Source organism: Xiphophorus maculatus, chromosome 19 (genome assembly GCF_002775205.1).
Source record: "Xiphophorus maculatus strain JP 163 A chromosome 19, X_maculatus-5.0-male, whole genome shotgun sequence".
Classification (NCBI taxonomy): domain Eukaryota; kingdom Metazoa; phylum Chordata; class Actinopteri; order Cyprinodontiformes; family Poeciliidae; genus Xiphophorus; species Xiphophorus maculatus.
In genome coordinates this window covers 297,268-310,825 of record NC_036461.1, presented here as the reverse complement: position 1 = coordinate 310,825, position 13,558 = coordinate 297,268, and the positions used below count along the sequence as shown (strand labels likewise).

Below are 13,558 nucleotides of genomic sequence, written 5' to 3'. Positions count from 1 at the left end.
GATGGACCAGAACCAGCTGCTGGTTCCGTGATTGTTAAGAAGTTCCGAAGTCGGGCCAGAGCCGGCTCTAGCAGAGGCTCTAGTTGGATCTTAAACCACAGAACCGGGTCGGTTCTGGACCAGAAGTTTATGAGTTGTTGACACATTTGCTCATTTTTGTTTTATTCTGATTAATTTCACATGAAAGGAAATGTTGACACGTTTGATGTTTTGCTCATTTCAGTTGAATTTGATTTCTGCAGCCGATCCACAGCGAGTCCCAACTAAAGGTTTTCTAAAATCAGTTCAGTTCATTCCAGTCGATCCAGGATGAGTCAGAGCCCTCGGCCCACAGCATCACTCCCCCCAGCGGAGCCCAGCAACAGCCGGACTTTTTTCCAGAACAAACCGTCCAAAAATACCAGAATCCATCATAATTCTGATATATCCTCCTTTGGAGGAGAAAACAGCTGCAGACGGTTCTAATTTAGTTCCTCAAAATGCTTCCTGCTGCTTTTACAACAGAGTTTTAGAGCCAAAACGGTTTAAATTAGAGAATAAAATCGTGTCATAAAAGTCATAATAACTAGAAAAAAATCACATGATGTTAGGAGAGAGAAGTAGGAATCTTTAGAGAATTGTATCATTAAAATGAGAAATGCTTGTGACGTTTGGAGTAAAGAAATAATTCATCGGTATTTCCTCAGAAATTATTCATAAATCATTCTGACAGCAGGATTTGAAATGATTCTGATGAAGCTGACAGATGAATCGTCCAGGGTTTCCTCACTGAAACGATTCATCTACACAGTTTTTTCTGCCTTGTAGCGTTTTTATACTCATAACATTTTGACTCTGTTGTCGCCATAAATGATTCTCATTCTGCCTGTAAGCTGGACCGGAGGCGGAACCGCTCTGGGCCGGTACCTGCAGTATAATCCAGCTGCCACCTGCCTGGTACCAGGACGCTGCTGGTTGTTCTGTCAGCAACAGAACCAACAGAACCAGGGATGGGCCCAGTGGGCTGCATCAGGCAGTTACCAGAGCACTCTACAGTCTGAGGAAGGCGGTGCATACAAACGCCTAAGGCCTGACCTTTGACCTCGGGCCTGACCATGACCTCTCGCTGTTTGTTGTTTCTAACTAAGTCAGCTTTTTCTGTAGCTACAGACATGACATGCATACACCTGGGTCTAGAAGCGACCCGGATTTGCTCCGGCCCAGAACCTTTGGTATAGAAACTCTTGTGGAGTAAATGTGATGTTTTAACATGAAGTTAGGTTGACATTTGTCACTGTGAGGACGGTAACCCTGGGTTGTCATGAAGTCGTTACATCATGTGACTTCTTTGGTCTCATTGGATGAATAAATAAAAAGATGCACCAGATGTAGTTTTCTGATAAACAGTCATTAAGCAAAGCTAGCTGCAAGCAGAGTTGAGAGTTTTGTTCTGGTACTGAAATGTCCATCCAGCCCCTGTCTGGAGAAGCAGCAGTTCCTCCTGAAGGGGAACCCTTAAAGTTCTTGTTCCCTTGATCCCAGGGCCTTCGGTCTTCCCGTTTTCCACCGGTCTCTGTGCTACAGCAGGGTCGTTTTCTGTCGACCCTCAGTCTTCTCCCGCTTGCTTAAACTCAGCTGGCTCTCTGCTAGCGTAGGGTCCACACTCCGGTACTGGGACCTGGGAGGTGCGATGGCAGTGAGTTCATGCTGGTCGGCGAACACAACCCTCTCGTTCTCGTTTCGGATGTTTATCACTTTCAAGATGCGCTTGCCGATGAGGTAAATCATCTCAAGGATGCACATTAAGATGCAGATGGCGCTGGACACGACCATGAAGAGCATGAAGATCTTCTTCTCTGTTGGACGACTGATGAAGCAGTCCACGGTGTTGGGACAAGGTGCCAGGGAACACTTGGAGAGTCTGCAGAGAAAGTAAAGCAGATTGAAGCAACGGAAGAACACCACTGTTGTCTTTGCCAACGAGTAAAGTCCAAAGCTTACTTGGGGAGGTCGTATCCATGGTAGATCCGATACAGAATATAGAGAAACGATGTGTCAAACCCGGCTTTAAAGACCAAGCTCACTAGATACGTCCACCACAGACCTCCTCTCTTCTTGCCGGGGTTGGCGTAAAGGTGAGAGCCTTGGTGCACCGCCATGTACTTCCTGTCCTTCCCCTCACGGTATTTAACATGAGCCATGACCATCAGAGACGGGCAGGTGACGAAGATCAGCTGCAGCGCCCACAGACGGATGTGGGAGATGGGGAAGATATGGTCATAGCAGACGTTGTTACAGCCAGGCTGAAAACAGGTCAAACATGTTGAGTTCTGGACCGCACCAGAAGGAGAGCAACCAACTAGAGCAGAAGCACATCATGACAACAGAAAACCTTTGGAAGACCAGAGAGAACCGCCTGCAACACCACCATGGACAGAAACCACGGTAGCCTCTGAGACCCGAACATAAACTAGGTCAGCATGACTGGTTAGACAGCCAGACAGCCAGCTGTGGTGTGAGGGATGAATCAGCCTGATGCTGTTCCATCTGAAGACCAGCAGGGGGAGACTCATGTACAGCATCTAGCAGGAAATAAATTATGACTTTGACCAGAGTAAAATATCTTTAAACAAGCATGTTTCTAGAGCTGGATGCCGTCTTGAGGAGGATGGAGTTCTAAGCTGTTTAGCCAAAGGTCTTGATGAAGAGCAGGAAGGTCTGAACAAGGTTTTATCGGGTCAACTAAAGGTTGCTATTTAGAGTCACCCACTGTTCGATCAGGAACCTGTTGGTCCGCCACTCTGACTCACATGTTAAGGTGCATTAGTGTGGAGCTCACCTGTTTAGTGTTGCACACAAAGTCCTTGTTCTCGTCTCCCCACACCCTCTGGGCCGCCACTACAAACACCATGACCCGGAAGACAAACACCATGGACAGCCAGATCCTCCCGAAGGCCGTGGAGTACTTATTGACCCCGCTCAGCAGATTCTCCAGTCCGGACCAGTTCATCCTGCCGGGTTAGGGTTCTGGGACACACCCGGGCTCTGGCGAGGGACAGGAGACATCAGGAAGACATCATGAGACATTGTGAGACATCATGAGACACCCGCCACTCCGGTTCAACAGGTCCGGTTCTAGAGCATCTGAGCGAGTCACGTTAATTCCTTCGTCTCCATCGCTGCTCTGACCAATCCCTCAGAACATGGTTCTGTTTGGACCTCCAGTCCATCAGAACCACCGTTCAGAGTCTAACTGGGTCAGAACTTCACTCGCCCCAGCCAACCGGTCCATCAGAACCTTGTACCCAGTTTGGCAAAGTGTGGTTCTGATTGAAGTTCTGAAGAGGAACAGAACCCTGGTATTTCTTCTGGACTGGAGAGCAAAACAGGAAGACCAGATGAGCTCTGATGTTGGATCACTAGGTTCTGACCTGGTTCTGACTTGGATCATGGTGTTGTTCTAAAGGAACTTGGAAATGTTTCTGTATTCTCTGACCTCCAGATGGCAGCTGGCCGCTCAGAGTGAGCCCGGTTCTGGTTCTGGTTCTGGGAGAATCCTTTAACAGGTTTCTTCTTGTTAAGGGGAGTTGTTTCTCTCCGCTGTCGCCACATGCATGCTCGGCCTGAGGTACTGCTGCAAAGTGCAGTCTGCTGGGTTTCCCCAGAAACTTTCCCAGCTAATTTGAATGAACTGAACTTGATTCTCTGACTGATAACTGGGATGAACTGGAAAGACTGGACGATTGAAGTGAAGCCATTCCTTTTGGAAAGAGCATCAGTATGATGTGTTGTGAATTGGTGCTATAGAAATAAACTGCATTGAATGGAAAATCAATTTCTATGAATGTGTTTGTTTATTGGTAATATCAACATTTTTATGGTCCAAATGGCTGAGTTTATGCATTTCCTGTTAAAATAAGGCAGTGCAGTGCTTCGCCTCTGGGGGCGCTGTTTCAGGCCGCGTTAACATTAACAGCCGCCTCGTTTAGCTCAGCGGAGGGCGGTTGTTTACGGTAAGCTTGGGTAATTTCCTGTAAACCGTCTGGAGGAAGCAAAGCGAAGGACAGAAAGCTGGTTGTTTCCAGCTGTACGTACCGTGATATTCAATCAAAAGGAAAAAAAATAGGGGGTTCAGCACAACCCACATAAGGAGGCCTTAGTCCTCGACGCGGCTGTCGCAGGTTCGATTCCTGGCCTGGCGACCTTTGCCGTATATCTTCCCCCTTCTCTCATTACCCACTTTCCTGTCAATTAACTATCAAATAAAGGCCAGTAGAGCCAATAAAACCTTTAGGAAAAAAATGCAGTCATTGGATTTTTCATTATCTAACCTGCTATTAACAAAATTGTGGATAAAAAGGTATTTTGTATCAAAACATTGTGTACACACATCTGTGTCAGTCTGTGGGTGGGAACATGTCCGTTCTAAACCTGGATGTTGTTGGTCAGTTTACTTTTGTTTATTTGGCGGCTTGGCGCTTTTTCTGTGAGCTAACTGACAATGCAGTGAAGCTAGATGGAGATCCACTGGGTCCGGTGCAGTGATAGTATTTTTGTACCCTCTGATAATATCCTCCAGGCGTCCCTGATCGCTAATATACATTATTAAAACACCTGTTGACTATAAACAGTCTAACATGTTTAATGAATGTGTGTGGCATATTTAGCCAGCACCGTGCCTCACAGATAGGGGGCAGCGTTGAGCCCTTTAGGCAGAATGAACAGCAGCTGCTCTTCTTCTACACATCAAAAAGAGAGAAAAATCCGCTCAGAGTAGAGATCGTCTCTGTTAACGCTGCCAGATTCAAAAATGAACAAAGAAAACAAGAAACTCTTACTTCCACAGTCAGAGGCAAATAAAATCAGATTATACACAAAATTTAACTTTAAGCAGAAAAAGAGATGTCAGCCTAAAAAGCATTAACATAAAAAAGTCAAATTTAAACTTATAAGTTTGTTATTTTAAGCTTTTAGTTTTATTTCCAGACTTTCTGTCTGTAAGTAAATGTTATTATTCAATATTTGTTTATTTTTCCTTGCTGTCATTTTACTGAACAGCATGGAATCGGTTAAGGCGTAAATAAAAGCTTCAGGTTAAAACGGAAAAATACGTTTTTATTTATTCTTTTTTCTCTGAAGAGTTTTTGCGGTGCTAGCGGCTCGTATTTTTTCTACAGTAGGCAGACAGGAAGGAGGACATGCGGTAAAGGTCGTCGGGACCGGGAGTCGAACCCGTGACGTCCGCGTCGAGGACTGAGGCCTCCAAGCGTGGGGCGTGCTAACCCGCTGCGCCACCACAGCACGCCCCAAATAGGTTTTTATTTTGGACGGAACATTTGGATGAGACATGAACTGTGGTTCCGTTTGGACCTGATGGAGCTCTGGTACTGAGTGGAGGTCCAACAGAACCTCTGGTTCTGGCTGCTGCTTCATCTCACTGAAGGAGAGGAACCGGTCTGATCCGTTTTGATAAACTATCTGGGACCAACAGGCCAGAACCCAGAGGCTCAGCGGGTCTGAACCCGAGGTTCTGCTCACATCCACAAGGTTCTGAAGGAACTGCTGATCAGCTTGTGGATGTCTCTAACTCACGACCAGAACTGGGCCCGGTTCTGGAGCCGGTGACCCGGCCCAGCATAGGTTTCCTCACTAAGCTGCTGGGAGGGAAGCTTTCTCGTCTCGCTGATGGAAAACTTCCTGTAAAACTCTCCTGGATTTCAGGTTCCTGTGTGGTTCTGACCCAAACCCGGTAAAACAGATAAAACCCAAGTCAACAGAACCTTACCTGGTACCAGACGTCTCAAACAGCCAGCATGTGGAGCAGAGGAAAATCTGGATTGTCTCTCTGCCCTGTGAAAACCAGACAGAGCGGCAGCGACGTCATCAGCCCAAAGGCTGAGCAAGTCCCGCCCTGAGACTCCCCGCCTCCAGCAACCACACTCAGGGCAACTCAGGGCAACTCAGAGCAACTCAGGGCAACTCAGAGCAACTCAGGGCAACTCAGAGCAACTTCAGAAAAACTTCAGAAAACTTCAGACGGAGCTGGAGCAGAGCAGCCATCCTGCTATTTAAAGGGCCAGCGCCTCTTTTAGGGGGGAGGAGAGGGGCCACGCCCTGCAGGGCCTGCTGACAGAGACCAGATGTTCACAGAACCAGAACGTCACTGGACCAGAACCTCTGCAGTCCATCCAGACTCAAAGTTCTCACATAACCAGAGGAAACGGCTCTGAGCTTCATGGCAAATGGGTGTGAATACTTATGGAAGTGTATTTTCTTGGTTTTCTACTTTTAATAAATTTGCGTGAAATTCAAAACCCTCTTCCACATTATCATACTGGAAAAGCTGGAACATTTCAGCATGTGGAGAAAGTGAAGCACTGTGAATACTTTCTGGATGTTTATCTCAGAGCAGAATCAATAAAATATCATTTAGGTTCAATTCTTTGGAATATTTAACGCTTAGTTTCCTCATCCTGGTTGTACTAAAACCTCTTCTGTTTGTTTTGCTCTAGATCTCTGATTTATTTTCTGTTTTAGTGTTAAATACTGTTGAGATCATTTTGGTGGGGGACTTTAACGTTCATGTTGACACTAATGTTACCTCATGGCTTTCCTCCAGTCTTCACCACAACCCTGCGCTGTCTGACCATTTTAATAAGCTTTCAGTTTATTTAACCGACTATTCCAAAGCTGGGAGAAATGTTCACCGTAGCAGACCTTTATCAGGCTGCGCTGATGTTCATATTGTTACTTCCTCATTAAACAATGAAGCCCTTTGAGAAAGAAGCTGCTTACAACAGGAGGTCGACTCCCTGGTTTAATTCAGAACGCTAGAAAACTGGAGGAAGTGCCACTACATTATTACATTAAATTACATTATCACAATGTGTATTAATATTGTAATATTACAAATTACATTGTTATAATTCTTAATAATTAGTATGTGGAAGAGTAAGAACAACAATACGGGAGCTAGGTTCAATCACCTTATTTTACTTAACTTCAGCAGAGATCAACAGAGTTAGAAATGTGATTTTACATCTTTATTAAAAACAAATTAATGCTGTCATCTGGATGTGAGTGGAGTCCCTTGTTGGTCAGACACAAGTAAATTATTACAGTAAAATACAGGGAAAATATGTAATTCACTCTGAATCTGTCTGGATAATTAGATGGAACTTATTACATATTTTTAATGATGTGCCTAGTATGGAATATGTTTGTCTTTTATTTGCCAAAGTGCCTTGAAGCAACATTTGTAAACAAACAGAACAGAGTTGAAATTGAAAGATGAATACATGCTGGTTCATGTGTAAAAACTGCTAGATTTTGATGACTAAAAAACCAAAACCGTTTTAATGACAAAGTTATGGCTGAGCCTATAATGAGTCAGGCTTTTTGTCGGAGCTACATTCCCTGCTGAGAGGCTCTTTTCTCAGTTCTAACCATGTGGTAGCGCCTACAAATTGATCCTCTCCAATATGGCGGTGTTCTATCAGATTATCATACACCGTCAGAATAGCATACATGCAGCGAGTACGCATGCCTGCGCAGGCGCATTTCTGATATTCCTTTATTTAACCAGGTAAACCCCGATGAGATCTAGATCTCATTTTCAAGAGGGACCTGGGCAAAAAATTTGCAATACATAGCAACCTGGTTACATTAAGAAGTCCACCGTCAAAGGAGCTGTCAATTCAGCATACGCGACAAATTATGACGAAAATAAGTGATTAAATTGTTTTCAATGATAACTAGAAAGATATACGTGCATTGTCGTGGTTTCAAAGCGTATTTAAAGCAGAGACTAGCTAAAGCTGCAGTCAACTGAAACACACGCCGGTGTAAAACTCATTAACCTATTTAACCGCTAAGTCAGGATGTCATACAGCTGTTAATAGCAAAGTGTGTGACGATCTACGTCATGATTCTATGTTGCTGATTAAATAAGATCATATGGTGATGACTTGTCTGATAGATATAGCCGTCAGTTCGTGCTAAACGTGACGATCTGACAGCATCTGCTGATCTGACAGAGCAGCGGCCTTGTTGACGTAGGAGTCCGTAAACTGGGGAAAACAGGACGACTTTTATTTTGGAAACTACGTAAGCGGAAGTCGTATTCCTGCTACTCTTATGTCCCTGTCCAACATGTCTCCCTCGCAGAGGAGTCTGTGTCAGTAGTGTGGGTTTTTTCTCCGTGGATCCTCCGCCGTGTGTGAGTATTCCCGTGGGTTTGACGTGTTTTCGGTGTGTCGCAGCGCCGGCAGGTGTTGTGTATCCTCCGGTGCCCGCGGTAACAAGGTCACCGGATCCCGCCCCGAGCTCCGGGCTGGGAACATGGAGGTAGCTGACCTGTTTTCAGAGGAGCTGACCGGCGGCGCGGCAGCGGACCGGGGAGGGAGCTCGGTTCTTGGTGTCGGAGTATGGACCGTGGGCGGTAGAACCGCCGCTGGGTTATTTTACCGGTACCGCAGGTTTCTCTGACCCCACCAACAGAACCAGGGACGGGTTTGATGAACATACCTCAGCGACCTTTGGGGGTCTGACCTACTTTAACGATCCGTTTCTCAGTTCGGCTTTTCACGCGTTTCTTTATTTTTAGTGACAAACCAACTGGGAATTTGACATGAATCCAGTGAAGATTATCATCTGAGTTAGAGATCAGTACATTATAAAAGTCTGAAATAATGCCCTTTATTGAATTATTCCAAATCATTCATTTTTTAAGCGATGTAAGGAGGGGCTTGTTAAGATTACAGTAATTTGCTTTGACAAAACTTCTCAATTGAAGAAATTTGAAATAATGCTTTTTATCTAGCTTTAATTTGGTTTGTAACTCCCCAAATGACAGTAAAAAAATCATAATTTGATGGGTAAAGATCACCAATACTTTTTAAGCTTCGCAATGCCCAGAGCTTAAACTGTCCATCTGCCCCAGCGGGAGCAAACTGCTGATTACTCCATATTGGACTAAACTGGGACATGCTGTTTGGCTCCGCCAGGTATTTTCTAACATCCTGCCAGATTCTAGTCATGTTTTTCAGAATAGGATTTGTAGTATATTTCTGTAACTTCTTTGGAGTTACAGAATAATGGAAGAGCTAAACTTAAATTGTGGGACTCCATTTCTACCCAGTGAGGATTATCTTTATCTGCAAAATAGAACATGATAGTCCTTAATTGTGTGGGCCCATAGTAAAATTTAAAGTTGGGGCGCTTTAACTGCCCTCTGTCAAATGGTAAATAAAGCAAAGAGAGGCGTAGCCTAGACCTGCCATTGTACCATATACAGTACAGACCAAAAGTTTGGACACACCTTTTAATTCAATGAGTTTCCTTTATTTTCATGACTATTGACATTGTAGATTCACACTGAAGGCATCAAAACTATGAATAACATGTGGAAATATGCACTAAACAAAAAAGTGTAAAACAACTGAAAATAGCCCTTATATTCTAGTTTCTTCAAAGTAGCAACCTTTTGCTGTGATTACTGCTTTGCACACACTCTGCATTTTCTGGATGAGCTTCAGGAGGTCGTCACCTGAAATGGTTTTCACTTCATAGGTCAACCTGTCCTGTCAGGTTAATAAGTGGGATTTCTTGCCTTATAAATAGTTATGAAAATAAAGAAAACCCATTGAATTAGAAGGTGTGTCCAAACCTTTGGTCTGTACTGTATGTGTGGAATCAAAACAACCAATCACAGCAGAGGAGAGCGCCCCTAACGCAGAATAGAACTCAAATAATAAGCTTATAAACTGGAATATGGAGCTATCATCAAATATCAGTGAACAGGATTGGGAAAAGGCTTGCAACAAAATCCACACAATGTTCATAAATAGCCGTCTTCGAATCCTACAATTTAAATTACTAATGTGTGTTTATGTTACGCCTGTACATTAAATAAATATAATAATAACATCCCAGATCTTTGCATAAAGTGTAATTCTACATGGACTCTAAAACACTGCATGTGGGAATGCAGACAAATCAATGTGTTTTGGACAGAGGTGAAAGATATAATTGAAAAAATTCTCTTAAAGCAAGTTTCACTGGATCCTAAATTGTTCCTGTTAGCTTTATACCCTGAGAAGCATAACTTTAGTAATTCAGAATGTACTTTTATAGATATAAGCTCATTATCTGCAAAAGAATGCATTGCTTTGGCTTGGAAAAATGTCAACAGACCTAGTGCCATGCAGTCGTTAAAGCAGATGTTGTCTAATTTGCTGCTAGAAAGAATAACATATTAGGAAGTCCAAACAATATCTTTATGAAAGGATTTGGGGCCTTTTCATTAATTTTATTAAGGGCTTAGACTTGTCAGAGGGTTTGTTTGAGTTTTGATTTGCTGGAACCTGCAGAGTGCCATGTGGATATATTATTTCTAACCTGGCTGTAATTTGCTTGAATGTTTTTGTTTTTTTGTTCCGTCTGTCTTTTTTCTTTCTTTCTTTTTTTTTCTTTGTTTTTCATTTCTCTGATATGAGAAAGAATAATTACTGTCATGTAATAACTACCAAGAAAACTTGTTCAGATAGTTACATGATTGTATTTCCAAAGTGGAAAATCTCAATAAAAATATCTTGGTAAAAAAAAAAAAAGTTAAATCAAAATAATTTTTGGCAGAGAATATAAATATATGATCCATAAGTCATGAACACTTAAAGAGGGGGCATTTGTAGTTTGAATTCAGAAATTAAATTTAATTCAATTAAAAAAAAGATGTATTTTCCCCTGAAAGTGAAATGTGTTAGGAAGTCAGACGTCCAAGAGCTGTTGTGGATGTTGATGCTGTAGCTAGGAAGGATCTCCAGTAGCAGTCAGTCATGCAACGAACCTGAAGAGTCCTCTGACTGAAGGCTGTTGCTATAGTCACCACATGCTAACAGCTCAGAGACCATTTCCTGGATGACCTCATCAGTTCGGTCCGCTGCTGCTGTCCATAAATAACGCTGCGCTAATTTAAATGGTTTATTTTAATTCAGTTTTCCAAACCTGAGAGAAAATGTCATCAGAACCAACGTAGCAGAGCTGCTCCACCATGCTGCCACCTCATCAGAACCTCACTCTGCTTTTCTTTACTGGAAATATTTCCCACCTCCACCAGTCGTGAGGACGTAGTAACTGGTACCGCTGCTGATACCAGATTCGAGGCCCGTTCAGCAAGCAGCTATGTTTTCCTGTCTTCCCCATGTTGAGGAATGGCTCAGAGGAACCGGGTTCTATAGAACCCTCCCTGGGTTTGGGTCGCTCTAGCCTAACCGCTCCTGTTCTGTGCGGCAGGTCAGCGCTGGGCCAGCAGGTCGAGTCAGCCAGAACCGCAGCAGCATCATCAATGGTGTGTTTACATCCAAGAGCCGTCACATTCTGCTGTGCCCGCTCAATGACCTCTGACCTAATCAGCTGGCATCACGGTGAGTGTTTGTAGCAGCAGCTAGCAGCAGCTAGTAGCTGCTGCTGATGTTGCTGTCCTGCAGGCTGCACCTGCATGGCGTTTGCGAGGCTGGGAGGAGCGTTCTGCCAAGCTCAGCACCTGCTGCTCATCGTGGACAAGTGAAGAGGACACGCCGTCTCCCCCAGGTCAGTGACTCGGCGCCGCAGCTGCAATGCATCATGGGTGATTACTAATGAGCGAGGTGTGTTCAGGTCCGACCCGCCGTCCTGTCGAAGACATATGAAGACGAGCCAATCGTCAGCTTGTGCCGTGTTCTGGAGGCGGAGCTTCTGCTGCCAGCCAATCCTTGCTGCTCCTTCTTCTCTCTAGAGGAAGAGGCCGATCCAACGGCCAGTCCCTGTTGCCAACCGCTGACCGTCCTGCTGGTTCTGATCTGGTTGCTGGTCTTGATCCGCTGTTAGCAGCTAGTCGGTCCAGACGGTGAAGATGAACCGCCCGGCGCCAGTGGAGATCTCCTACGACTGTATGCGTTTCCTCATCACGCACAACCCCACCGACGCTCAGCTGGGGAAGTTCATCGAGGTACGGCCCCGACCTCTTCTGTTCCTGGTTCTGGTTCTGACCCGCTTTGTCCTCCTGCAGGAGCTGAAGGCGTACGGCGTCACCACCCTGGTGCGGGTCTGCTCTGCCACGTATGACCAGGCGCCGCTGGGCCAGGAGGGCATCCAGGTTCTGGTGAGACCCGACAGATCCTCCCCTCGCGCCGGCCGGGTCGGCCTTCCTCCTCCTGAACCGCTTGTCTTCGCAGGATTGGCCGTTCGATGATGGCTCCGCCCCCCCAGAGCAAGTGGTTGATGATTGGCTGAACCTGCTGCAGGTGAAGTTCAGGGAGGAGCCGGGCGGCTGCGTGGCGGTGCACTGCGTGGCCGGACTGGGCCGGTCAGTAAAGCATGGAAACACACCGTCACCATGGAAACCACCTGCTCATACCGACTGATCTGGCGTTGAGATAATCAGTAGTTGTGAAAAAAATCAAACCTTAAATGAAAATTAATTCTGAACAAAATCAAACTGAAAAGTGAATGTTGAAGAAAAGGAAACGTTACAAAGTAAAACGTTAAAACCTGCAGGCAGAGAAGGAAGAAGGAACGCTGAAACACTGACTGCTACAGCTGCACTGAGTGACAGAATCAGAACGGACTCAGAGAGACGGGTCCGCTAACGCTAACGCTATGAATGAACCAGAACCAGGCCGAGTCCTGCTGCAGGCCAGAGACCCGTTTCGACTGAACCCGGACCTGATGGGGGTTCTGTTAAAGGTTCTGTTAAAGGTTCTGAACTGACCCGGCTGTGTCTCCCCAGCGCTCCGGTTCTGGTGGCTCTGGCGCTGATCGAGTGTGGGATGGAGTACGAAGACGCGGTCCACCTCATCAGACAGTAAGGGTTCTGCTGTTGGTGCCGGTTCTGCTGCTGGTCCGGTTCTGACCGGATCTTCTTCTCTATGTGTAACAGGAAGCGACGCGGCGCGCTGAACGCCAAGCAGCTGCACTTCCTGGAGAACTACCGACCCAAACTCTGCCTGCGCTCCAAGGACGCCAACGGCCAGAGCTGCTGCCTGCAGTAGGCCCAACGGAACCGGGTCGGCAGAACCCTCTTCCTAGAAACCAGTTTCGATTCATTTCTCATGCAGTTCAGACCTGGTTCTGCTGGTTCTGATCCGTTCGTCCTCACAGGTCTCCACCACCCTCTGTCTGCTCCTACAGCCCCCCTGCTGCTCAGTTTGACCTTTGACCCCTCTTCATTCCTCTGGTTCTGATCCAGAAAAGTTGAATAAAGTTGTTTATGATGAAACTTTTCTAGTGATCCGTCCAGAACCTCCAGAACCCGCCCACAGGTCACCACAGCCAGTTGCCACTTTTTCCACAGAAAGTCCAACTTCCTGTGAAAGAATTTAATATTGACCTTCAAAATAAAGTTACAAGCTAAATATTTAGGATTCAGTTTGTGACTAAAAATATGATTAACATTCCAGAAACGGCAGCCACGTTTGACTCGACCCGAACGCCCGTAGAACCCGACCAGCCACAGGAAACAGGCAGAAACACACCAGGTTCTTCTGATCCTGTCGGGTTCTGGATCAGATGAGAAACGGTTAGCATTCAGAACCGTCCCTGA

At 45.4% G+C, this 13,558-nt stretch overlaps 2 protein-coding genes across 5 annotated transcripts; one reads left to right on the top strand and one right to left on the bottom strand.

Moving 5' to 3' along the window:
- Positions 1-4: 4 nt before the first annotated feature.
- Positions 5-5,971, bottom strand: LOC102218643 (gap junction beta-4 protein-like). Of its 2 annotated transcripts, none has more exons than XM_023352888.1 (4): positions 5,765-5,971; positions 2,819-3,024; positions 1,981-2,213; positions 5-1,900 (listed from the first exon to the last, which is right to left on the bottom strand). In XM_023352888.1, the coding sequence occupies exons 2-4, from the start codon at positions 2,987-2,989 to the stop codon at positions 1,558-1,560; spliced, it is 747 nt and encodes a 248-aa protein (XP_023208656.1). In that variant the 5' UTR covers positions 2,990-3,024; positions 5,765-5,971; the 3' UTR covers positions 5-1,557. The 2 variants fall into 2 exon arrangements, with proteins under 2 accessions (XP_023208656.1, XP_005812102.1); XM_005812045.3 differs by having other exon boundaries at positions 1,981-2,282; positions 5,765-5,969.
- Positions 5,972-8,093: 2,122 nt separating this feature from the next.
- LOC102216962 (protein tyrosine phosphatase type IVA 2-like) lies at positions 8,094-13,372 on the top strand. 3 transcript variants are annotated; one of them, XM_014473694.2, is made up of 8 exons: positions 8,094-8,197; positions 11,272-11,402; positions 11,466-11,568; positions 11,635-11,965; positions 12,026-12,118; positions 12,192-12,322; positions 12,746-12,820; positions 12,896-13,372. In XM_014473694.2, exons 4-8 carry the CDS (start codon positions 11,870-11,872, stop codon positions 13,005-13,007), a joined length of 507 nt encoding a protein of 168 aa, XP_014329180.1. In that variant the 5' UTR covers positions 8,094-8,197; positions 11,272-11,402; positions 11,466-11,568; positions 11,635-11,869; the 3' UTR covers positions 13,008-13,372. The 3 variants fall into 3 exon arrangements, with proteins under 3 accessions (XP_014329180.1, XP_005812095.1, XP_014329179.1); XM_005812038.3 differs by having other exon boundaries at positions 11,753-12,118; XM_014473693.2 differs by having other exon boundaries at positions 11,635-12,118.
- The last annotated feature ends 186 nt before the right edge of the window (positions 13,373-13,558 follow it).

Excerpts from the sequence above, each read along its gene's own strand:
- LOC102218643 (XM_005812045.3), bottom strand. The coding sequence starts at position 2,989 with ATGAACTGGTCCGGACTGGAGAATCTGCTGAGCGGGGTCAATAAGTAC. Across the intron at positions 2,283-2,818 it reads TTGTGTGCAACACTAAACAG|CCTGGCTGTAACAACGTCTG; the intron begins GTGAGCTCCACA and ends ACCTGTTTTCAG. Across the intron at positions 1,901-1,980 it reads CATGGATACGACCTCCCCAA|ACTCTCCAAGTGTTCCCTGG; the intron begins GTAAGCTTTGGA and ends CTTTCTCTGCAG.
- LOC102216962 (XM_005812038.3), top strand. The coding sequence starts at position 11,870 with ATGAACCGCCCGGCGCCAGTGGAGATCTCCTACGACTGTATGCGTTTC. Across the intron at positions 12,119-12,191 it reads AGGAGGGCATCCAGGTTCTG|GATTGGCCGTTCGATGATGG; the intron begins GTGAGACCCGAC and ends TTGTCTTCGCAG. Across the intron at positions 12,323-12,745 it reads TGCGTGGCCGGACTGGGCCG|CGCTCCGGTTCTGGTGGCTC; the intron begins GTCAGTAAAGCA and ends GTGTCTCCCCAG.